The following is a 26,250-nucleotide window of genomic DNA, read 5'->3' as shown; positions in this document are numbered from 1 at the left end:
TGCAGACCCAGGCTCTCGTCCTTACCAGTATCATGACCTCTCCAAGCCTCCGCTTCGTCATCTACAAAATGTTACGACTGCCTAGCTGCTAGATTAAGAGGATTAAATGGGGGTAATATTTCAGTGCTTGGGGCAGAGTGAATGCTCCAGAATGTCACATGCGATGCTTAATCTCAAGTCAGTTGGCCATTTGGCCCTTTGCAAGAGATGGATGGTGGCGTTGTGCCTTGCTTGGGGTGTTACACTAGGGAACATTGGTGTGAGTTGCACTAACAGGTATATAGTGTGTTTCATTTTGCAAAACATTTCACATGCATTGTGCCCTTTAGTCCTCACTGCAGCCCATGAGTCAGGTATGATAAACATCCTTCTCTTTTACAGATGAGGCAAGTGAGGCAGGGACAGGCTAGGAACATAACTGAGATCACACAGTAATTCCGTAGTGGGGCTACGATTTCTTCTTTTTTTTTTTTTTTTTTTAAATTTTATTTATGTATTTATTTTTGGCTGTGTTGGGTCTTCATTTCTGTGTGAGGGCTTTCTCTAGTTGCGGCAAGCGGGGGCCACTTTTCATCGCGGTGCGCGAGCCTCTCACTGTCGCGGCCTCTCTTGTTGCGGAGCACAGGCTCCAGACGCGCAGGCTCAGTAGTTGTGGCTCACGGGCCTAGTTGCTCCGCGGCATGTGGGATCTTCCCGGACCAGGGCTCAAACCCATGTACCCTGCATTGGTAGGCAGATTCTCAACCACTGCACCACCAGGGAAGCCCGGGACTAAGATTTCTGACTCTGAGGCCAGTGTACTTTTGCCTTGTTCCGTGACCTTGGACAACCTGGGCTCTTTCTTTCTTTCTTTCTTATTTATTTATTTATTTATTTATTTATTTATTCATTCATTCATTCATTCATTCATTCATTCATTTATTTATTTTTGGCTGTGTTGGGTCTTCGTTTCTGTGCAAGGGCTTTCTCCAGTTGCGGCGAGCGGGGGTCAACTCTTCATTGCGGTGCACGGGCCTCTCACTATCGCGGCCTCTCTTGTTGCGGAGCACAGGCTCCAGATATGCAGGCTCAGTAGTTGTGGCTCACGGGCCTAGTTGCTCCGCGGCATGTGGGATCTTCCCGGACCAGGGCTCGAACCTGTGTCCCCTGCATTGGCAGGTGGATTCTCAACCACTGCACCAACAGGGAAGCCCTGGGCTCTTTCTTTGAAGTAGGAATGGACAGAGAGTAAGAAGTAAAAAAATAGTAAAGGAGGTCATGCAGTATTTGTCTTTCTGTGTCTGGCTTATTTCACTTTGTATAATGTCCTCCAGGTTCGTGATCTTATTTATATGTGGATTCTAAAAAAGTTGAACTTTTTAAAGCAGAGACTAGAATGGTGGTTACCAGTGGCTGGGGGTGGGGAAATGAGGAGATGTTGGTTATAGGGTACAAACTTTCAGACATGCAAGCTGAACAAGATCTGGATACATATAGCACGGTGACTATAGTTAGCAGTACCATATTATATACTTGAAATTCGCCAAGAGAGTACATCTTAGTTGTTCTTACCCCACCCCCCAAAATGGTAACTATGTGAGGTGATGAATATGTTAATTAGCTTGATTGCGGTAAACCTTTCACAATGTATACATATATCAAAACATCAAGTTGTATGCCTTAAGTAAGTACAACTTTTATTTGTCAATTATACCTCAGTAAATCTGGGGGCGAGGAAGAATAGTAAAAGAGGAAGGGAGAAGCTGGATTTGAGAGACCCATATGTCCCAGTGCTTCCTGAAGGCGGTGCTTCGATTGATGGGAAAAACAGAAAGCTTGTAGGCTGGGATGCTTCATGCTGAAATCCCAGCAGACAGGGTATAGGGGAAAGACTGAAAGTTTGCCACTAAAACTTTTTGCAGCTTGATTATCTCTTTAGAATGACCTATACTAAGAATGGTTGAAAGAATCATTGGAAGCCAGAGGATTGGGGGTGAGTTGGGTGAGTGATGAGAGGGGACTTAGCCTATGAGAACGTGGTCCCTGGCGTTGATTTAGGACTCTTGCTTCAACGTAGGGCTCCCAGGAGACTTATTCTTCCCATCTGTCCTTTCTTCGCCTGCCTGGCTATCTTCAGATAAATTACCATTTGCCAGGGGGTCCTAGAAATATCTTAGAGTGGCGTTTGTCCCAGCCGTATGTGTCATTACTCAGAATAGAACTGACTTAAACCAGCTTGGGATCCATTGGTAACAGATTTGGAGCAAGTCAACTATCTTTGGCAGCTCTAAAGTTCACTACCCTCGAGAAGCACCCTCTTGTAATATTTTTAAATATACAATAATATGAGAAAACTCTGAGGGACTTGGGTTTCTGTCTTAACATTTGAGATAGATTTCCCCTTGGAAGGGAAGAAACAAGAATAAACATTTTCAAAAAGCGACTTCAGAGTGTAATTATCAACAAACCAAACACAATTCTGTTTGGGGAAAATGAGTGGCCTTGCGTGTGGTGTATATAGGACCCATCTGCAGTTCCTATGAAAGGCTCAGCTTTAAAAAAAGGAAAGTTGGTTGATTAGTATAAAATGTCATAGAAAAGTCCAAGAGCTAACCCCCTGAGATGATAAAATACCAGGTTTTGGGTAACCAGCCAAGCTCCCATGTCAGGATTAATTGGCAGGCATATTAGTAACAAGCATGGCACAGGCTGTGCTATTGCTGGCATATCCCTTTGACTTGCACAAAGTGGTCACATGACAAAGAAACATTAAAAATCCTACCAATTATTTCATCTTCTGTGCACTTGAGCGGTCTGGTAGCTGGAAAAAGCTCAGAATATTTAAATCAAATGGACTGTACTTGTCACTTATTTAAAGTAAATTTGGGAAGTGTAGGTGTTGCAAAAATCTCTGTTTTGCATTATTATACATCACTTAACTCTGGTGGCTTAAAGTGAAGACCTCTTAAAGTGGACTTTATAGGCCCTTGATTTCCATGGTCAAATAGGGTTGTAGAAACTTGGGGAATACAGCCTTGGGACTAAGGCTGAGGACCCCTGAGAAATTTTCACTGTCTCTGTCCTTTTCCCCAGGAAGAGATGCGACGTGTGACTTAGAGGAGAAAGTCTGCTGGATGGGGGCGCACACCCAGAGCAGGGCTGGCAGAAGGGCGTAGGTAGCTGTGAACACTTACTGGGGGCTCCAGGGAACAGGGCTAGCCACATCCAAAGTCAGTTTTTTTGTAAACCAAATAAAACAGATCTGTGAGTGAGACATGCAGGTACAGCAATCGTGGATCTCAAGTTTAAGTCTCCTCCCTCCCTCATCTTAATGGGACTTTTCAGCAGCGTTCTGAATTCGCAAAGCAGCTTTCTCAGTCATAAAAGAGATGTGAGCAAGGTCCAAATGAATAGCTTTTGCAAGAATGCTTACTGCTAAAGTTAGCAATGCAAAGGCTCCCTGTCCCTTTACCCCCCGTAACAATCATGTCATGTACTTTGGCAGTCAGACTATGCTAACCCTAAGAGGAACAGTGCTGGCCATCTGTGGGCCATGGGGGCAAAGGCCTTGAGGTGGGCGTCTTTCCTGGAGCAGAGAACCTGGGTTCAGTGGATTTCAGTCTAGGTCTGCACCTCCCTGGCCTCCCAGGAAAGCCTCAGTACAATCCCTCTCTTGGCCAAGCACAGTCTGAAGCTTATAGAAATGCACTGGGCACTTGTATGTTGTAGCACAACGTTTACAGATTGGTAGTAGGGGCAGGGGGCAGATGCACTTTGGCTCTTTAACACCTGCTTATAACCTGTTTAACTCCTACATATGAAGAATATTTGAATATTGGATTAGAACACTGAATATTAGAATACTGCAAAAATCTCTATCTGAAACAAGACCTTCTTCCATCCTGGAGGAACAGCATGTGTTACCCCCTCCCTGCCCCGGTACCTCATCAGACCTAAACAGGAGTCCTTCTGTACTGGATAGGGCCAGACCAGACTGGAAATGATTTTGAAGCTCTTCCTAGGGCCAAACCCCACAAGTCTCAATGTGGCAAGAAGGTGATTATCCAAACCTGCTCAATACCCAGGACTCCACTGGCTGTGACCAAGTGAAAATTTTAAGTGTTGAGTTTTAAAAGGAAAGCTGCCAATGGGTGTTTTGTAAATCATTTGTGCCAGCAGGCTGACCCCATTTGTCAGCTAATCCTGGAAATACAGGAGGTAAATTTAAATCTTCTAGCATGAAGCACTTAATCAATATTCTAAATGTTTTTCTTGCAATTTATGCTAGCAGAGCAATGGGGAGCTTTGGTGTCCTGTTAATCTTCTGGAGAAGAGTACTTGAGAGCAAGGCCAGGGTGGTGGGATTTTGCACAGGCTGACTGGTGGGAAGGTGGGAAGCTGGAAGGAGATGGGGAGAGGCGCTTATTTCCACACCAGGCCCCTACTGCGGGGATACTCATCCCCTGTACTCACGCCACCCTTGCCAGTGGTTAAAGCCACCCTCCGGTACCTCCATTTCACCCTGTGGCTGACAGCCTAGGAGTTGCTTTGCTGGGGTCAGAGCATGAACTTTGGAGTTGGTTGAACTTGAGTGAGGTTCCCAGCTCACTTCCTATTGCTCTGTGACCTGGGTCATGTTTCTTACCGTCTCTGAATGTCTCCTTTAAGCTATCACCCACCTCTGGGGTTTGCTGTGAGGATTAAAGAACTAGTGCCAGTATGCAGAGGGCCTAGCACGACAGGCCAACCCTCTGCACTTGGAAGTGGACACCACTGTTATCGTGGTTGGTGACACATGTTAGAGCTTTAACTGTGGACCCTAGGGCCATATAGGAAGGTTGTTCCCAGGGGTTGGGGTGGGGGTAGGGGCACATGGATGGAAAAAGATGGAGCTCTTTAGGTTTTGCTTCCTTAATTTGTAAGAAGGCTTTGAACCGAGTGATATCCTGCTGGTTCTATGATGCGGTCATTGTAGAAAGTCCCAAGGAAGGAGGGGAAGGGGTGGGATATGCTATGGACACCAGGCCAAGAAGAAAAGGAAACCACAAGACAATAAAGAAAGGATCAGGTCTTGAACTGGGCTTAGAACTGCTTCAGATTCCATGTCTCCCTGCCCAGGAGTCTCTCAAGAGATCCTCCTAACAATCAGATTCTTGGTGCTGTGAACTTGGAGCTGTGACAGTAGTCAGGTCTTGGTCCAGCCTGGGTGTCAGAGTGTGACCACCTGCCAGAGGCCATTGCCATATCTCTTTAACTAGTGCTGACAGTGGGAAGAGGTGACACAACTGTAAATAGGAAACACTCTTATTTGCAGAAAAGATGGTATTTGAGAGCTAGCCCTGCCTCTTAGCCTCAAAGACCAGGAATTTGCAGGCTTTCCCATATTGCTTTCCACCAGTGCTATTGTTTGCTTAATATTCATCTTTAAACTCAGTATCGAAATATACTGTTAATAACATTTGTGAAACGTGAATCAATGCAATAGCTCTCTCTATATTAAAAAGTCATTATATAAATATTAAAATGAAAGCAATAAAAATGTTTTTATGCCACCTAAATAAAGTCATATACACCACTGGTTCCCAAACCCCACTTTGGGAAACATTACAAACGATCTAATCGTATGACAGATCCTAGAGCTATTTTCTTCGGTAACTTGCATCACCTCTGCTTTTTGTGGTTTTGTATTAATAAAGCAAATATGCAAATAGTACTTTCCATGGGTCAAGCACATTATATAAATACATATATATATGTATGTGTGCATATATACGTATATATATAAACTAATTTTGACAGTAACTTCATGAGGTCAGTACTATTATTATTCCCATTTCTCTGACAATAGACCTGCGACACAGAGAGGCTTGATCAGAAGAGAAGTAGAACAGCAGCATGTTTCTCCTCTATGCATTTTAACTGGCTACACTGTAATACCTAAATCCGAGCATTTTACCTTTTTGTTTCTGGATAACATTATTCATTCAATAGAGATTAAATCAGTCCCTAAATTCTTGTCGAACATCTGGCAGATTGAGGTGCCAGACCGGTTCATAAACGAGCATAAAGGAAGCTAACGATGCCTGTTCTAACACCAACTGGTATCCTGCAGTACAACTCACTCCTGACGCTGGCCCCCTGAGCTAGCACAGACACCGCAGGTTAAGGGCACGGTCCCCAACAAGACTGCCCACTTCAGATGCCAGCCATACTTCCGGAGTCCCCAGGCTCTTCTGACGAACTGGCTACAAATTTAGGTGTTCCCATGATGCCCTGAGGTTCAATTCACTAGAATGACTCAGAACTCAGGAAAGCACTATACTTACAAGTACAGTTTTATTTTAAAGGATACAAATCAGGATAAGCCAAATGAAGAGACACTTCAGCTGAAGCCTGGGAGGAGAGCTTCCATGCCCTCTGCCTGTGAAACTCCTGTGGCGTTCAGGCATGCCACCCTCCCAGCACATCAGTGTGTTCGTCAACCAGGATGCTCCCCTGGGCCTCAGTGACCAGTTTTTATTGGGGTTCATCATATAGGCGTGGTTGATTGATCCATTGGGCACGTGATTGAACACAATATTTGATTCCTCTTTGCTCCCTGGAGGTCAGGAGATCGGGCTGACCTCATGTGGCTCAAAGCCCCAACCCCTTGACCCACGGTTGGTCTAAACATAACCATAACCATAATCAAAACACTCCTATCCTTCATGAACTTCCAAGATTTAGAACTTATCTCCTAGGAACCGGGAATAAAAGTTAGCGGAATTTTCATTTTAATTCTAGGGACACACTGTGAAACTTCTCACAAGGAAGCTGGAGTTGAAATTTTGAGCATGGGCTCACTTCACCACTTACCAGCCATGAAACCTTGGGCAAATTACTTACCCTCTCTGCCTCAGTCTTATCGCCTGTGAAATGAGGATGGCAGCCAGAGTGCCTCCTCGGGTGTTATGAGGATTAAATGTGATCCTACTTGTCATGCGTTCTCAGGGCAGTGCTCCGCCCTAAGGAAGTTTTTATTAGCTGTAAGCTTCAAAGGGCTTTTAGCACTTGGTTATCACTGGCCCCCTTTGTCCCACCTTTAGTAACAGAGAAGTGCTCCAAGGGGCCGGGCTAAACTATGCATTGCTTGTGGGTCCTGTTTTCCAATGGCTTTTTTTGATATTGGTGGCCTATGGGGCTTTGCACCTGTAGAGTAAATGAGAACATGTGAGGCCTTGTCACAGTGACGGTTTTGAAATATAGTTTAGTGTCAGATGCCTCTCCAGGGGAAGCCACCTGCTTCCCTGGCATCTTTGCTGAAGATGGGCTACACACCTCACTACCAATCGTGGAAACTTCAATAAAGGTTGTTTACTGACTTCTTGGCTATGAACTGAACGGTTCTCCAGGTCAGGCTTACTCAGTCTCAGCCCCATTGACCTTTGGCCTGGTAATTCTTTGTTGTGGGGCTGCCCTGTGCCTTGTAGGATGTTGAGCAGCACCCCGGCCTCTGCCCTCTAGATGCCAGGAGCCCCTTTCCCCGATTGTGATAACCAGAAATGTCCCGCCACACAGCAAACGTCCCCTGCAGGACAAAATCGCCCCTGGTTGAGGACCACTGCCTGGGAAACGAGGGCTGCCTCAAAAACCCCCTTTTCTTTCTGCTAACATGGAAAATGGAGGCATGTAAGAGTCTTTTCAGGTTTCCTTCTCCTTGTGTGGTGAGGAGCTTCAGGATATTGAAGAGCAGACAGGTGCATTGGACCAGATCTTTCCTAATCCGCACCGGCAAGAACAATGAAGCGGGGCTCTGGTGACCACGAGATGCCCAATTTGGGACACTTAAATTAATGTCCCTGAGGCAACACTCCCCTCAGAGTGACACCCGGGGTAGACTCATACGTGGTGTTAACCGAGACTCTTGACCTGGTTCTCATCATCCAGGGGCCCGCAGGAGTCCACGGCCTTCGGGGCCTCCCACCCTCACCCTATCTGAGTGATGTTTTCCCCCATCCAGCATCCCAGATGAGTACCCTGCAGGTGACATGTCAAAGGAGACTTTTGCTGGACGACCACAGTAGATGGAAGTGCTTATACCAAACCACAGCTGGGTTTCTCATGCATGGACTTTGAGGATGGGGGAGTTTTAGGAGGGGCTGAGATTGACTGCTGACCAGACAGGTCACTGTCTGGATCTAAATGAGTGTGGCTTCTAGATGCCATTTCCTGGGCCTTTTGTTTAAGAAAACGGTCTTGGTGCAGCATGTTTTTTATGGCATTTGGTTTATGGTTTTTGTGAGGTTGCCATCATTTCTGTGTAATACACAGTGTTTTCTAGCACCCACTGTTGTTTTCGTTTCATAAAAATAATTCCAAATCTTGGCTATACCTAGCATTTCCTTCGCATGATGCTCTCCTGCTTAGAGCGAGTTTAAGTCCTAGGAGAAATGAGCTGTGGGAGGGTCTTACCTTAGCAGAAGTGTGAAGCCACAGGGCACACCACCCAGGCTGCTTCTGGGCTCCCCTGGCAGCCTCCTGACGGAGCTCAGGACCAGACTGCCAAGTGGCCCTGGGGCCCTGTGTGATGGGCCCGGCTACTCACAGCATGGAGAGACTGACAGTGGCCTCCTGGGATTTAATCTTCCTGGCTTTAGGTGCCAGCAGATGAGCTCAGAGGGAAGCTACATCCCAGAATCCACCCATGTTAGCGCTGGGAGGAAATAGGCTGTTGTAAAAACACTTTTTGAAATAACTGCTTATAGAGCGTTTTCAAAGCCCTTCATCCAGGAGAGTGCTTGAATTCAGAGCTCAGAATTGCGTATTACTCTGTTAAGGCTGCCATACAATCCAGGATGCCAAAAGGCATTTTCAGCTGTGTATTCAAACCCTATTGGAAACGGAAACTTGCAGGGTATAACTGGTACCAAAAAACAGAAATTTCATCTCGGAGGCCAGGCTTCCTAGTAGGTACATATACATATCACCCTATATCACAGAGTGCAGTGTCATACATTGTATTCGTTTGCTGGGGCTGCCATAACAAAGTACCGTAGACTGGGTGGCTAAAACAACAGAAATGTATTTCTCACAGTTTTGGAGGCTGGAAGTCCAAGGTCAAGGTGTCAACAGGTTTGGTTTCTCCTGAGGCCTCTCTCCTTGGCTTGCAGATGGCTGCCTTCTTGCTGTGTCCTCACATGGCCTTTCTTCTGTGTGTGTGCACCCTGGTGCCTGTGTGTCCAAATTTCCTCTCTGTATAAGGATACCAGTCAGATTGGCTGAGGGCCTGCCCTAATGACCTCATTATAACTTAATCACCTCTTTAAAGACCCTGTCTCCATCCATAGTCAGTCACATCCTGAGGTACTAAAGGTTAGGACTTCAACATATGAATTTTTGAGGGACACCATACAGCCCGTAACATACACGTAAGTGGCAGGTACTCAGCAACTAAACATCTGACATTTAAAAAATCTCACCTATGGGGTGACTTTAAGGGGAGAAGATTGCTATTACCACAAGCATTTCCTCAATCCCCACGGCCCTGCTAAGTGTCACCTGTACAGCCTTTGATTATGAGAGGCTCTGACTATTGGCTGGTTCTGTGGTCGAAGGAATGTGGGGAAAGGCACCTCCCTCAGGGGACCAGCTATCTCACCCAGCCTGCAAATATCAGGTGTTGTCTGCCTTGCTGAATCAGATGCTATCAGATTTCGGGCTTCTGCAAACTTAATTCAAGTAACGGTTTCTTTGTGAGTGGCATATTTGCATTGTAGCAAACTTTGGTTCAACATATTGTTAGAATACACAATACTGTAATTTAAGATATTTTATCAGCAGCAAAGGGTTTTATAATTCATTTAAAAAGTTGTAATGGGTTTGAGCATCTTCATTATAGTTTAATAATATAGCATTTTATACCTGGCTGTAAAATTTTAGATTACGGTTTTATCAATTGTACAATTCTATTTTATAGTTTAATAATTGTTCAAATGAAGGAGAGTGTAAGGTTCCTAAAAACCAATTTAATGACTTAGAAAAATAGCCTTTATGAAAATCTATTGTATACCTTTAATGAACCCAAATGTCACCTTTTCAACAAAGGCAGATCGCTGCATCTATTTTTCTCAACCACAAAGCCCTGCAAATTAAGCACGTAGAGTGCAGTATCTCTGAGTTATAACTTTTCTTTTTCCCTCTTTTATCCCTCATCTCCTAGAGCTGGAATAAGCCTATTGCCCCCACCGGGCGAACTGCAGCCAGACCAGAAGAGCTTCAGTAGGAACAGGGAGTGAATTGGTTTTCTCTTAAGAAGGTTCTTTATTTTACAAATGGCCCCTTGATCTCACCACTTCAACCCCGACTCTTAACTCTAATCAGGTCTCTTATCTATGCCTCCAAATAACCCCTACTTCACCATTCTGTGAAGTAAGTGGCAAAATGGGGAGGCCTACATTATCATATAATTGTACACTAACATTACGCTTAATAAAAGTGTTGGCATATAGCATCAGGGAAAAGGCACTGTGTCATATTGTCGCTGGAATTGTAATTCACGTTATTATATTTCTGGGATTTTCCGGGGTGTATTTTCAGACCACTAAAGTCAATAAATAGGAGGCCCTGAGCCAGGTACACAAACACAGTAACCATGGAACATATGGGGCATACCTTGGGGATGCAGTCCCAGGATCCTTGGGTGCAGTGAGATTCTTGAGCCGACCAACTCTGGCTCAGAGCCCTGTTTCTGTTACAGAGAAATGGCAACAGTCAGAGGAAGTCCCACGTGGCTGGGCTCCTTCCTCTTTAAGGTGCAGTCCAGGGACTTGGGGCCCACAGTCCGTTTCTACTTTGTGTTCTATGCAGCTGTGTCTGTGATGTGGATGGCGGGGAGGCTGGCTCTGAGCTGCCCACCTGAGAAGAAGGCACGGGAGAGGCCACCGGCAGTGGCTGCAACCCGTCTCCTGCATCACCCCGAAATGACACGAGCTTCCCTCCTTCTCTGTCTCCCACTCAGTGTTCTAGTTGCCTCACCCTTCTTAGTCAGCTCCAGAGAATTTCTAGTTGAAGTTTGGTGTTGCTTGAGAACAACATAAGGCTGTCCATCCCAACAGCATTTGGGTAGCTTTTGCCAGGTCACGGTCGTCTCAGCAGTGAGGCCACAGCTGGAGGGTATTCTTGCTGCCCAGGGACAGGCATTTGCTCCAGGCGTCAGCTGTTGTCTGCACCTATTCCCGGCCCCAGCACACGGCACCCGCTACGTTATATCAGGGTGAGGGTAGCACTTAGTGATTCCGAGTTCCTTTGGAGAGTCAAGGCAGTGCCATCATTTGTTTTACTCCAAAACCAAGCTCACTTTCAGGTAATATAACTCAAGCCTTGCTGTTCCGATGCTTGACAAGGGATCATGCAGACAGTAGGCAAACAGTGGCATGGTTGTTTCTCAAAGTTGCTTTTTCAAGAAAAAGGCTGTTGTGCTTAAGAGTAGAAAATACTGAAGGACCAGACTTCTCGCTACAATAAAATCAAGCCTTCCTGTGGACTACAATGGAGAGTAGTTTCATCTCCTTAATCCTTGGGTTTGTTGTCTGTAATGTGGGACTAATGGGCACAACCACCTGGGAGGGTTGTGATAATTAAACAAATTAAAATTCTTCACCATAGGAACTGAGCCTCCAGCACAGTAGCTTTTTATCATTAGTTTATCCTCCTGGTTCGTCTCTGCTGACCATGAGACAGAAGGAGCCTGAGTACTGAGGGACAATTTGGTGACTTTTATCCCAAAATTCATCTGGAAAATGAACTTGGGCGTTGTATAGGGTGTGGACCCTGTGGTTGAAACAATTTTTATGATCACCCTTTTATGATGTCTTCTCCTAAACTTTTTTTTTTTTTTTTTCTGCTACTTTTCTCAGAAAGTGAGAATAACCACTTAAGGATGGGGACGGGAAGACTAGGCCCCCTCAGTGCATTTCAGGAAAAGCCATTAGGCCACCCGCCCCTGTGGTCCAGAGGGTAGTGAGGCTGGCCCATCAGAGGGATAGTAATTCAGCAGTTGGACAATTGCTTAACCCAATTGGTGCATAATAAACATGCTTAATAAAAAGGAATAGGACGTCTGTACCATCTTGGCTATAAATATGCTCTCTTGTTCTGGGCAACCTACGAGAATACCTCTGAGCGCACTTAGATCACATACTATAAATAAATCCAATTTCTTGTATCCCCTACTGACCTTTTATCCTTAGGACTTCTAACCAACTGTGCTTCCCTGAATAATAGACTCTGCCGTGCACTTGAGCCATGCAGCACACTTGTGGGAGGAAAATGGCTCTGGTTCTCTTGGGGGTGAGGTTCAATGCAGGGCTCCCCTCCCCTGTGCTCCTCAGATTTGAGGCCCAAGAGGAGTCACATCATGGACAAGGCTAGAGAGGAAGCGTAGGATGGTGGGCACTGAGAAGACATTGCGGGAGTTTTCCCCAGGGTGGCTGTCCCCTGCCACCCTGAGGGCTGCAGGGACCTCAGATATGACATGCGGGGTGCTCATCTGTGGAGGCTCTCGGGGGAGTGAAAATCACCAGCCCTGGCTTGACCTCTGACTCCTTGGGTTGATTCTAGGTTGCCTCGGCTGGCTTTGTCCATGCTGGCTGTGTGACCCCAGACTTATTACCCTTATTATTCTAAGGGTTGCTCTAAGGATTATGAGAGATAATGGTACCGTATCTGGCAGAGTCAGTATGCGTGGGCTTTAGAGTCGAAGAGACTGAAGTCAAAGAGATTCAAATCTCAGCGTAGCCACTCTGGGCTGTGGAAACTTGGGCAGGTCCCGACCTCTCTGAAACCCCTGCTTCCTGATCTGTACAAAAGGGGAGTACCCCCCTCAGAAAGTCATGTGAGTCCTTGGGGAGTATTCAGTAAAATGCGGATGGGATCATTACCAGTGGAGGCTATCCTTAAGAGTAATCAACACAGTCATTATCACTATTAGTCTATTTGGTCTTCCTCTATTTTCTTTTTTTTAAATTAATTAATTATTTATTTATTTATTTTTGGCTGTGTTGGGTCTTCGTTTCTGTGCGAGGACTTTCTCCAGTTGCGGCAAGTGGGGGCCACTCTTCATCACGGTGCGCGGGCCTCTCACTATCGTGGCCTGTCTTGTTGCGGAGCACAGGCTCCAGACGCGCAGGCTCAGTAGTTGTGGCTCACGGGCCCGGTTGCTCCACGGCATGTGGGATCTTCCCAGACCAGGGCTCGAACCCGTGTCCCCTGCATTGGCAGGCAGACTCTCAACCGCTGCGCCACCAGGGAAGCCCCTCCTCTATTTTCTTGAATATTTTCCTCTGTCTACTAAAAGTACATTTTTTTTAAAGTTTTTAAATTTTTTGCTTTCACCTTGTTTCTGGCAGCACCACAAGTGCTCCATCTTCCCACCCAGAGAGTGAACAAAAGCCCTGGGTCCGTGCTGTCTCCAGACCTGGCGTTTTATATCAAACCTTAGTTACCAGCATAAGTCACAGAGCCATTACAGGGCTGCTCTCAGCTGCACATAAATGCACAAGAGAATGAGAGGCTTAATAAATATTATCTGATGGTGATGAGGGCGCGTGTCTGATGAGATAGGCTTTGTGCACTTCTCGTCAGGGACCACGATGAATCTTTTCTGCTGCTCTCTGCACACTTGCGTTTCCAAATGCACATTTTGAGAAAACAAATGTTTCCTTTTAGGGCCATCCCCCTAGTTACCATTACACCATGATCACTGAATGTTTGCTCTACAAAACCCCTCCCCCACCCCAAACTAAAACATCTTTCACATAGTGTTTGGCATAATCTTATTGTTAATTGGGCATAATTTTCTAAAATGCAGCTCATAATTGCTTCTTGTCTGAATAGTTTACTAATCAAGCAAGTTAGCCATGAACGAAAACACACAGTTCTCTAATGTAGTTGGCAACCTGTGTTCGCCCCAACTTGGGGAAAAGCAAAATAGATGTAAGATGACCCTGTGGAGTTAGGGGAAGAAGAAAGGCCAGCCCAAGCGCCGTGTTAAGCTCCCTGCTGTAGACAGTGTCTGCACACAGCGCTACTTGCCGTCCCTGCCATTAGTGTTAAATTACAAACGCAGGGCTGCAGACATCCTTTTATGGTGTGCGGGAGACTGACAGGCAAGCCCGAGGGACTGCTTAGCTAATGGAGGACTGTTGATATATCTTACAGGACTGTATCTCTTTCATTGCGTTCATTTTTAAATCCAAGGAAAGAAGATCATGAGCCAGTTGTATTCAGTATCACATTCACAAGCCAAATTAGCTTAATCTTTTGTATTTTTCACACCCCTGCCTGAATCCAAGAACATCCAGTATAGGGACCACAGAGAGGCTAAGAGATCATCAACAGCAACTTGGATTTTAAAAGGACTTCCACCCCGAGTATCACGTTTTTGTTTTTGTTTTTTTTTTATCAGAAGCCTTTCTTTGGGGAACTTCTTTTTTTTTTTTTTTTTTTTTAACTTTTTGGGTTATTTATTTATTTATTTATTTATTTATGGCTGTGTTGGGTCTTCGTTTCTGTGCGAGGGCTTTCTCTAGTTGCGGCAAGCGGGGGCCACTTTTCATCACGGCGTGCGGGCCTCTCATCATCACGGCCTCTCTTGTTGCGGAGCACAGGCTCCAGACGCGCAGGCTCAGTAATTGTGGCTCACGGGCCTAGTTGCTCCGCAGCATGTGGGATCTTCCCAGACCAGGGCTCGAACCCGTGTCCCCTGCATTGGCAGGCAGCTTCTCAACCACTGCGCCACCAGGGAAGCCCGAGTATCACGTTTGATTCGCACAACTCTGTGAGGTAGGCAGTAGTAGGGCGGGGGTTATTATAATTATAGGTGATGGTCGAAAAGCTAGGACCAGGACCTTCCTAACCTGTGGTCTTTTTAGCATACCTATCAGTCAGTCTGGTTCCAAGAGCAAGTTCTAAATCATAGTAGAAGTTCTCTTAACGGACCCTCATTTCACCAGCTCACCACAGAAGCCAGCCTCTCTGCCATTCCCCTGTAAACATCCAATGCCCAAGGCAGGCTGAATGCCCCAAGCTAGTGGGCTCTCTCCTGCTCACCTGGGCCCCTTGCTCTCTCCAGTGGAGGCACAGGTTTAAAAGATTCAGGAGCATTTGTTCTCAAACCTCTGGGTGCTGTTGTGTTTGGTATTTTGCTTACATAATTTAATTAAATATTACATGAATGATTGAAGTAGGAGCACAAAAAAAAGTTGTTTCAATGAAAACTAGGTTGAATACATTAGAAAAGTTCAAATTCCTTTAAAAAAATACCTTTGATTAGGTGTGGCCCAGACAACTCTAAAAGACTGAGAAAAATTGTAAAAATGTAGAAAGATTCTGCACTGAGATTCCTCAGTGGGTGTCAGACAAATGCCATTCCTGTTTTAATGAAACAAAAACTGGAAATTGTAGATTGTAAATGATAGGTGTAGCTTGCGCAGAACATAAGCCAGGGAATTCCAATCGGCAAACTCTTTCTTTAAAAAACCTTTTTAAGAAAGTGGCCTTGATCATGTATCCAAAAATCAGTCAGTGAATGACATTCAAATTATAAATTAAAATGTTTGATGCAATACATACAGTGGAATATTATTCACCTTGAAAAGGAGAAAATCCTGTAATATGCAACAACATGAATGAATCTGGAGGACATTATGTTTAGTGAAATAATCCAGTCACAAGGACAAACACTGCATGATTCCATTCATATGAGGTGTTTAAAATAGTCAAACTCATGGAAGCAAAGAATAGAATTTTGGTTTCCAGGGGCTGGGGGAGGGGGACACGAGGAGTTGCTGTTCAACAGGTATGTAGGTTCAGTTATGCAAGATGAGTAAGTTCTAGATCTGCTGTACAACATTGTGCCTGTAGATAATAGTGCTGTGTTGTACACTTAAAAATTTAAGCAGGTAGACCTCATGTTAAGTGTTCTTACCACAATAATTAAAAAAAGAAGCTTCTAAATTAAAACATGGGATACAAATGTGTAATTTTTAAGTGATTTAATGATTTTGCTCTTTAACGTCATTTCTCAATTGACCAATGACCTAAGGGCCCAGCCCCCAGTGCTATCAGGTAAAAAAGTTTCTACTCTAGGCTTGGCCCTAAGCTCAACCTAAATTGCACTGTTAAACTTGGAACAACTCACAGGTGCCAGGAATCCAAGACCTTCTAGACTCTAGAACAGGAATCCATATCACCTTTAAGGCTACGACCACCACACACACACACACAATCTGGCCTCACTTCATGGAGGCCTTGTCTAAACAACCCATCTGGGATCTGAGCCTGTGCTTCCTTGGGCTAAGGAAGCATGACTTCAGGCCTCCAGTCCTCTCCCCACCCCTTTTTATGACCAGGCTCGACCTGCCCAGAGCCTGCCAGACTAACTAAACTTGGTACCCAGTGGGCCTTCCTAAACCTGTGCAGGGTGAAACATCTTTACAAGGTCTTCTTAGAGCTTAATGTAATGAAAGCCTTTTGGCTGAGGTTCAGGTAATATGTAGACACAGTGTCTTGGAGGGAGAAGGTAGATGAGACATGGTAGGAAAGCTGCCCAAGAATGATCACCACCCACATGTCACTCTGTCCCTCCTCATGGCCCCTCAGCCCCTCCCCAGCCTGTGCCAGAGCCCGTGGGGCTGGCAGAAATCGGCTTTGAGGAAACAGAGCCGAACACAGGCTCTGAGAGACAAACACCCACGCCCAGGGGCTCAGAGTAGACCTTATTTATGTGTCCACTTCTTTTAAGCACTGACTTGACTACACATTACTCAGACCAGTGGTTGTTACCAAGTTCATAGGAAAAGCAAAACTCACCGGGAAGGTGAGTTTCAAAATAGACAGTGGCAAGGATTTTAGAAAGACTGGCCAATTGCTTGTGACCAGACCGGAAATAAAACCTCCCCTGGCTCTCCCAAATCCAACAGGCAAAATCCAAAAAGCTGAAAAGAGTATAAGACTACAGCGCACTGAGCACATGACTATTCCTTAGCTAGGATTCACTAAGCAGGCAACTTCTTTTTTTTGTCTTTTTTGTGTGCGTAGAAATTAATTTGGGCAAATATGTGTCTAGTGCACAATAGAATTGTTATATAGTAAGTTCTACCCGTAGAAGTCTATAATCTGGTGAATCCATTTTATTAAAATGCAAAGTGAAAAATGAGAAAGTAATAACGGATTACTCTGCTCAGTTATCCTTCAAATTAGATACACAGCCTTCTTATGTTTTGCCTTACGAGAAAATGTAAGATGCGTAGATTTAAATTGAGAAATGGCTTTGAGTTCTGAACTGTTTTGGAAAGAACTCATGCAATGGTTTTCCCTAGCAAAGGTCCAATTTATGCTGCAGAAGAGGCTTGTATGCTGATTAAACTGATATTGACAAGTGTGATAGATGCAGCTCGGTACTCTTAGTACTGGAGAGCAAAGTTGATTGCGTTTTACAGTCTGTGTATTTCTGTTTATTGCTTGTATTCTGTCATTAAGCAAACAGGTTCTTAATATAGCAAATCTCTCTAATCAGTAAAGCAAGGGAGAAGAGAAGCAGAAGCATCGTTAATTATGACCATTTGGCTGCGGCCTGGACAATCTGTTGCTGTTGGATTGAGCAACTTCCTCTGGTTTTATTTTCTGGAGGTAGAGCAGAAACTGGCTTTTCTTATACATGGAGGAGAGTAGAGAAATGTTGCATGCCCTGCTGGCTGACAGCTGCCTAAAAACCCAAGATTAAACACTGGCTTCTCTACAGAAATGGAGTCCCGGGGCAGCAAAGGCCAGACTGCAAGTGGGTATGCTGTTAAGTCTCCAATTCCATAAACAGAGCAAGTGTGCAGCTCCAAAGCCTGATCTGACCCGAGGCTCGGGGAGAACCCACCGCAGGCGGAATGCGTTGTGTACACGGTGCCCGATGAGTTGGCTTGACTGAGAGCTATGAACTGTACGTGTGCCTGGGCATTCTGTACCGGAGAGCAGTCGGCACCAGGCAGGCTTTCCAAATGCTAATCACAGGGGTAAAAAGCAAGGGAGTAACAGAGGTTAATGGCATCTAATGCATTTATTAACCCTTTAGTGCCAGGGACTGGGGAGGTCTGGCCACAATTACAGTGCCATGGAAATTCTATTATGCGACATGCCTGGACTTGGGGATTACTGCCAGTGACAGTTTTATAAGACTGCTGCAGGGACAAGGCTTATGAAGAGCCTAAAGAACAAGTTCCCTAGTTTTCCAGAATGACAACAAAGCTACTGGTTTGTGGATGGTTTCTCCAGTATCCTCTTCACCTTCTCAAGATGAAAACCTTGTGGTACTGTGTTTTGGTGGTGTTGTTTTCCCCAGCTCGGAGTCAGGCAGCTTCTCCCATAACCGCATAACTATGGGTTAGCTGTTATGAAACCCGCTTTCATAAAAGGGATTAAATAATTCGTTTTTCAACATGCTGTAACAACGGTTAAAATTTACTTTTAGAAAAATTGAAATCCATTCTCTTCTCTTCTTCTTTATTCCTCTCTCCTTTTAAAGAGATACCATATTTTAAAGCCACAAACTGTAAGGTTTGGTGCCTAGATAGGTCTGGGCTGGCCAGGCTCTATGTTGGGCCCCTGCCTATCCTCTTAATGAGCAGGGCTGTAGAGCTTGCAGACAGGACTTGTTCCATTATTACACCCCTGGTTTTACCCGTTCAGGGCTCGGCAATGGTGCTCTTCCAGTTTCTAACTTGCCTTATACCTTGCAAGGTCTCAGAAGTTTTTGTTTTCTTTTTGTTTTTTTAATTTTCCTGGGACAGTCCCAATTTTCATCAACGGAGGCAATGTTTAAAATACATAAATACTCTTTGCAATAGTTGAAGGTGAGGGATGCCCTATAATTTTATCTTCTTGCGTTTATCAGACCTGACTAGCAAGACAGCGATAGCTTGATGTTTTAAAAAACGTTCATGATAAAAGCCTTTAAAATGTGGAAACAGCAGGTTGCTCAGACTTCTACAAGGGGCTTTAAGAGCCAGATTTTCCTAAGTGGACTTTGGATCTGCATAGGTAGATTTCTGACCCTCGGCGGTCACCCGAGGGGTTCAGACTGAATACAGGACTTATAAGCATGCCACCAGCTAGACATACGTAGGTCTGAATCCCCAGGCTCTGCCCCTCCCTCTGCAGCTTACGAACCCTTAGAGTCACTGGACACCCAGTTGATGCCACTCAGTCCAAGCAGCAGACCCACTGGCCCTCATTTTGTAATATATACCCCAGGTTTGGTGTGGGATTTTAAAAGATCTCATGTCTGTGTGCAACCCTTCGATTCTTTTACCCAGGTGCTGCCTGCCCTTCCAACAACCAATAACATCTGTTCTTTGCCTTCTAATCACACTCACAGGTGTTAGTTTGGTTCATGCAAAGTTCTGGCAGAACTGGGGGGCTGCTCTTCTTTGCCTCTGCAGTTCTGGGGGGTTTCCCGGCCCCCCAGACCTCTCAATGGGAAGCAGTGTTAATACGCTATGCAAGCAGAGGCTTTTGAGGCCAGTGTGCGTGGACCGCTAAGCCTCTGGAGTGCTAGGTGCTTCTGCTGGGTTAGGAAAAGGTCTGACAGGAGAGAAGACATTTTCTCAGAGCCTTTGCAGAGTCCTGGTGGTGTATGGCTACGTTCACTCAGCAGTTCATCCAGTTCTGCCCACCAGACTGGTTCTCAAGGCCAGATGAGCTTGGAGCTGCTGCCTCCACCTTAAGTAAAGCCAGTGGGGACACAGGGAGACAAAGCCAGAGGTTGATTATTTGCTTTAGATAGAGGCCAACAAGATGCCTGCTTTGGGGGAAGAAGAGCCCGGAGCCTTCACAGACTTGGAGCTGGTCTCAATGTATTTTCTTGTGTCGTTCGAACAGTCATCCCAGCCATTCTCAGATGGGAGGCAAGAGCATGTCTACCTGGTGGTATGACTCTAATCCTGTACAAAGTTGAACTCTCAGTGACCACTGAGGACCAGAATCTACCTATGTTGATGTAGAGTCCACTTAAGAAAATTGGTTAAGATAGAGAGACCTTTTCTAGTCCGTTGGTGGAAGCCCCCTTTACAATCATGTAATAGATGGGCGTTTTACTAGTACGTTAACAGGTTCCTGAAGTGACTAAGTGTAGCTAGTGAGCCTCTCAGATGGTATAGATGATGAGTGACACACTGCATGCTGGTGCTAATCATATAGAACAAAGTAGGAGGAGGCCTACCAGCCCTTGGATCTCTTAGAGGGCACTGCAGTCTAGGACACTGAGGTGGAGCTTAGCTGTGACCACAGCACGGAAACAACTTGGAGAAATAATGTGTCCCAGACCTGAAGTCAGGCTGCCTTCTCTGCATGTTTTAGTGAACTTCTTAGTTATGCAAAGACCCTTAATGAGGGTTGTCTTTTGTAGATTGCCGCCTAGAAAAGACAGAATGTGATGTTTTAGGGGCATTTTGGTGCCTGGCACAATTCCAACCTTGAACAGAAATAAAACGTGCAAAGTTCTACATGTTATTCTCTACAGGTTACAATGCAATGGACCAGATTTGCTATTAATATAGATTAAAAGTAGGCTTTTGAGTAAGGCTCAATTCCTCTTCTGATTTGCCCTCTGATCTTCTTATACATAACATTTAGTGACCTTTGAACAGCCCAGGGATGCTTCACAGTGTCTTTTTCTTGACGCCTGTTTAAAGGTTTCTATTTCATATTCACAGCTGGCATATGCAAATAGAGGTAAAGGTTATGACACCTGCCACGTAGCATTATGGTCAATAAATTACTCCTTGGGAGAACATGCTATCATTTCAGGCTAGCACGTCTTCAACAAGTTGCAAACGTTGTCCTGCAGTAGGCAGCCTGCCAGGGCATTCCCACAGAGCTGGTTGCCCAGATACTCCTAGATTCAGGTGTTTTGCTTATCCAGGGCCATCCTGTCGACAAATGAGTTCTCGGTCTTTCAATGCCAAAGGGCTCCTAGTTTCAGGGGGAGGGGGTTATGGGAGGGATTCTTTGTGTGGATTTTGGGGGCAGGTGGAACGTGAAAAGTCAAGCATGCCAGGGTTGCCTGGGAGAAACACTGTAAAGCAGGAAAGAGCACAGTTCCATTCAGGAGTTTCAGAGACTTATCTAAATCTCGACTCTAAAGTAGTTCACTGTGTGCTCTTGGATAAGTCACTTAACTTCTCTGAACTCTAATTTGTTTTCCTTTCCAAAACAAGAGAGTTGTACTGGGTTAGCAGTTTTTATTGTAATTGTTTGAGCAATGGAACCTTCCCTCCACCTCAGTTCTCAGGTAGAAACCCAGTGGAAACTTGCTTCATTTGTGAGGAAATAGGGAGCTTAAAGCCCTCACAGCTCAGGAACTTGTAACTGCCCTAAAGCAGTTTTCAATAAAATATGTATTTATTTGTATTGCATAGGTAATGTACATGTATTTTTTTTTAAACATCTTTATTGGAGTATAATTGCTTTACAGTGGTGTGTTAGTTTCTGCTTTATAACAAAGTGAATCAGTTATACATATACATATGTCCCCGTATCTCTTCCCTCTTGTGTCTCCCTCCCTCCCACCCTCCCTATCCCACCCCTCTAGGTGAACAGTATGGAGGTTCCTTAAAAAACTAAAAATAGAACTACCATACGACCCAGCAATCCCACTACTGGGCATATATCCTGAGAAAACCATAATTCAAAAAGAATCATGCACCAAAATGTTCATTGCAGCTCTATTTACAATAGCCAGGACACGGAAGCAACCTAAGTGTCCCTCAACAGATGAATGGATAAAGAAGTTATGGCACATATATACAGTGGAGTATTACTCAGCCATAAAAAGAAACGAAATTGAGTTATTTGTAGTTAGGTAGATGGACCTAGAGTCTGTCCTACAGAGTGAAGTAAGTCAGAAAGAGAAAAACAAATACAGTATGCTAACACATATATATGGATTCTAAAAAAAAAAAAAAAAAAAAAAAAAGGTCATGAAGAACCTAGGGGCAAGACGGGAGACGGGAATAAAGGCACAGACCTACTAGAGAATGGACTTGAGGATACGGGGAGGGGGAAGGGTAAGCTGGAACAAAGTGAGAGAGTGGCATGGACATATATACACTACCAAACGTAAAATAGCTAGCTAGTGCGAAGCAGCCGCATAGCACAGGGAGATCAGCTCGGTGCTTTGTGACCACCTAAAGCAGTTTTAAGATGGATGGATCTGGGGTCCGTAATGCCCTTCACGATTCCTGAAGGGGACCTGTCTGAAAGAGTCCTTGCCCTGTGCCTTAGCCCCCGAGCGCTGAGTGGTTTTCCCACTAGAGGGCAGCCACATGAGCCCAGGACCACATCCTTTTTTGTCATATCACCGCATGCCCAGCACTGGAAAATAGCTTGGTTAAGTGTTTGTGGACTGAAACAAGTAATAAACAAATGAACAAACACACAAGCTTCAGGAAGACCTATCTTTATGTTACTAATAAATGTGGATTTTTATTGCACCATTTTTACCTAGAAGGCAGTTCCTAAACATTAACTTTCAGAACTATAAATGAGTTCAAGATGTAAATGACTTCAAAATTTTTTCTCTTGTAACCTGTGCAGTGACTTTGAAATGAGGTGGGTACAAACTGAGATGTACTATGTCAAACACACCAAATCTGGAAGACTTAGGATGAAAATAAAAGAATGTAAAGTATCTCATTAATCATCTTTTATATTGATTACATGTTGAAATGGTAATATATTGAGTTAAAGAAAATGTTATTAAAATTTTCTTCACCTGTTATCTCTTACGTGGTTAGGAGAAAAATTTAAATTGTATATGGGCTCGCAGCTGTGGCTCACATATTTCTGTAAATGGCACAGCCCTAGACAGTTGATCATCAGTAATTACTCTTCCATAGTATGTATGAGTGATTTTGTGTGTGTGCGTTTTTGTCTCTTTCCAGGCACAGAAGCTGAAATCCAATATGTCGGGCAGTCCACACCTCTGTCTTTCTGATGTAAGTTGTTTCTTTCTGAGTCTCCCTACATTTATAGGAACAGAGCCTTTGGGACCCTGGAACAGGAAATGATGTGAAGGGCTCAAAGACAACAAGGTTTCAGGTCCAGAAAAAAATCTAAGTTACCCTCAGTGTCCCTCTGCCCTTTGAGCCAGGTGCAGTCTTCAGATCCTAGTGCCCAAAGTGAGAACCAAGTGTGGACCCCAGGATCCTCATCTCAGAACTGGACCAGCACAAATACCATTGCCCCAGTACCATGATAATCTCTGGTCACAGTCACATAAAAATCTGGCACAGAGAAGATACATAACAACTCTTGCTCCTTACCAGATGTCCTTTGACCTCCACAGCAACCCAGAAGTAGCCAAGGTGGGCCACATTACACTCCCCAATCTACAAGTGAGAGGGTGGATGGTTCTGTCACAATCATAGCTCATTGTGGCGGGATGTGGCATTATGGGATTGAGCAGGTGCTAGGGATGGGGATGAGGGAGTCAATCCTGGGGAAGGACAGCTGTGCTGACTGGGAATTTGGGAGCCTGGGTTTTGGTCAGGACTCTCTGACAAGCAGGGCAAGACCCTTCATCTATGAAGTCCATGGTTGAACCAGCCAATGGAGGGAAAGGCTACTGCCTTCTCTGCCAGTCTCCAATGCGATTTGTGACCCATCTCTACATGAACCCATACTTGCTTGGGCAAGTTTCCCAAGATGATTCTTCCTGCCCTCCTTCATGATGGAGAGAGACAGCAAGCATCCTTCCTCAGTCATTGGTACCCAGAAGGAGAATGGTTCCATGTTGCACAGTTGCTGGGGGACCTTGGGAGTGGGGGTAAAATCTCGGGTCAGCTTTGGTGAGCAGTGAGAGAGAAAGAGTGCGGTTAAAATATGCCTTGATTGAACGAACACATGCAGTGGGTGATAATGAAAACATTCTTTCTTACAGCGTGATTACGAAAAGGATGGTCTTGCTGGGGCTTCCAGCCACATAACCACAAAATCAATGGCTGCTCCTCCAAGCTGCAGTCTGAGCCCACTGCTGGTCCTGGTGGTAACTGCCCTGTCCACCCTATTATCTTTATCTTTGGCTGACACATCGTAGCTGCATTTAAAAAACAATATGGACATGTAAAAAGACAAAAACCAAGTTATCTGTTTCCTGTCCTCTTGTATATCTGAAATTCCAGTTTTAGGAGCTCAGTTGAGACACTGCTAAAACAGTTTCATCCAACTGGAACTTTTTTCTTTCTTTTTTTTTTCTAAGAAAGCTTCTTGTGATCCTTAGGGCTTTTATGGGATCCCCGATACAGTGCTACATTCCAAACTCAGAAGGCTTTGGGGCACGCTGTATTGTAAAGGGACAGTTTGTTGATTTGGCTGTAAGGCAAACTGGGGCCATGTTTTTCAAGAGGACGATGAGGATGGTGATTTTAACAATTTAACTCTGGCCTTCACTAGCTAGAGAAGGAGTTAGTATTTCTAAAGAATCTTCCATATCTCACATAATAGGTTTTATTTCTGATGACATGACTGCAGCGGTACATGGATGCCAAGTTTTTTTTTGTCACAAAGTGAAGATCCTCATCAAGACAATCTTGATGGACTTTGTGCAAACAAGCTTGTACCAATGTTCACTTTTCTATACGTACTAGTATTTTCTGCGCTGCGTTTATGTACTCTAAACAGTTCTGCACTCTCCTACAAAAACAAAAAATACCCGTCACATTCCACTGTAGTGTCTGTCTTCTAGTCAAAATAGAGAGTGAGAGTGGGCGTGAGACTTCACAGAACCTTGATCATTGAGACATTTTCCTAAGCCTTACCTGAGTGAGAAGCCCTTAAACTAACAAGAGTCAAATATAGCTGAAGCATCATTCCAATACTCTTTACACGTATGAGGTTATATGTAGAAAAAAAAATTGTACTACTAAATGATTTCAACTACTGGCTTTCTATATTTTGAAAGTAATGACATTGTCTTCGTTTTTTTACTGGTGGTTTAATACAAAATACACGGAGCTTGTTTTCCTCTCATAAGTAGTGTTAGCTCCGATGTTCATGAAGACAGCTCTTCGAAAGCAGACTCTGAGGAGCCTCGTGCTTTAGCAGAAAGCTCTGCATCACGTTACTGTGGACAGGCAGAAGGAAATAGAGCAGCCAAGCATTGTCTTTTATCATTTCTTGAAACGCAAGCGTGCATACCTGTGAGGAAACCAGCAGCCACTCGTAAGTGTTCTACAGTGTCCAATGGCACCCTTGCCAGTTGACACAGACCAGTACCTTGGTGTTCCTGTTACTTGACAAAGGCAGCCTTGACTGGGACGGGGGGTTGGGATGTGCTGCCCTTTCTTCTGAAGCAGATCCATGCCAGGGTACACAGTTCTTTTCCTAACGATTGTCTTGACTCCCAACTGTCATGGCTTGGCTGCTGTGTAGAGCAGTTTGGTCTGAAGGTCATGGGGGGTCTGCTTGCACCGTGTTCTGTGTCCTCCGTGACAGACTGTGACTGACTCTGCAAAAAAGATAAAAGGTTTGTGGATCCAGAGGGTCACCATTAGGTCTGTGGAGCTGAGTTGATTGGCACAGAGACACAGAACAAAACAGGACTCTGGATATAAGGCATTTGGCTTGTTAACTGCACGTCCTCTTCTATCGTTCTTTTCCTTAAACGAATAGACTCAAAAGTGCACTTTTGAAGTCTGGTTGAAATGGTGAGATTCGATATCTACAAGGATCGAGTGCTAGTAGCCATGTTTCTTTGAAACTGAGTAGAGGCGAGGAGATTCCACCCAGTAGAGTATTGGAAGCGTTCGCTTTCTTCCCATATCAGTAGAGGGGTGGAGGGGGCAGACCCACAGTGCACATTTCATCCTGATTCCCTTTGCCCACGGATGTTTGCCTTGTAAGAATTAATCAAATTACTAGGGTGGGAAATCTATTAAACCCAAGAAGAAGGCATAGCCTTTTAGCTCTATTGGTGTTTAAAGTACATTTATATCCAAATGTTAATAAACATAAATGTATATACTAAGTACCGAGTTTTTTCACTTCAAAATGTTTTCAAGGGGAACTCATCAAACAAATTCAATTAGTGAAAGATTTCGTAAAGACTCTTCCTTTGAATAAACACATTAAACATGTCGAAATACTTGGAATTCCAGTCACCTGTGAAAGCATATCTCTTACAGAGCATATTTTGTTTTAAGTAAGGTATCTCTGTGTATCTACATTGGACTAATTGCACAGAGGTCT

The 26,250-nt window shown here is 44.6% G+C and overlaps 1 protein-coding gene across 1 annotated transcript in view; it reads left to right on the top strand.

Annotated features, from left to right (window-relative positions):
• GFRA1 (GDNF family receptor alpha 1) overlaps nucleotides 1-25,939 on the top strand; it is a 227,997-nt gene extending 202,058 nt beyond the window's left edge. The window contains exons 9-10 of the mRNA XM_068549057.1: nucleotides 22,947-23,000; nucleotides 23,945-25,939. Coding sequence (XP_068405158.1) covers nucleotides 22,947-23,000; nucleotides 23,945-24,100 — 210 coding nt within the window. The 3' untranslated portion in view covers nucleotides 24,101-25,939. The remainder of the gene's footprint in view (nucleotides 1-22,946; nucleotides 23,001-23,944) is intronic.
• The last annotated feature ends 311 nt before the right edge of the window (nucleotides 25,940-26,250 follow it).

This window comes from Eschrichtius robustus, chromosome 7 (genome assembly GCF_028021215.1).
Source record: "Eschrichtius robustus isolate mEscRob2 chromosome 7, mEscRob2.pri, whole genome shotgun sequence".
Classification (NCBI taxonomy): Eukaryota; Metazoa; Chordata; class Mammalia; order Artiodactyla; family Eschrichtiidae; genus Eschrichtius; species Eschrichtius robustus.
The sequence above is the reverse complement of the archived record's forward strand: the minus strand, read 5'-3'. Positions and strand labels throughout refer to the sequence as shown.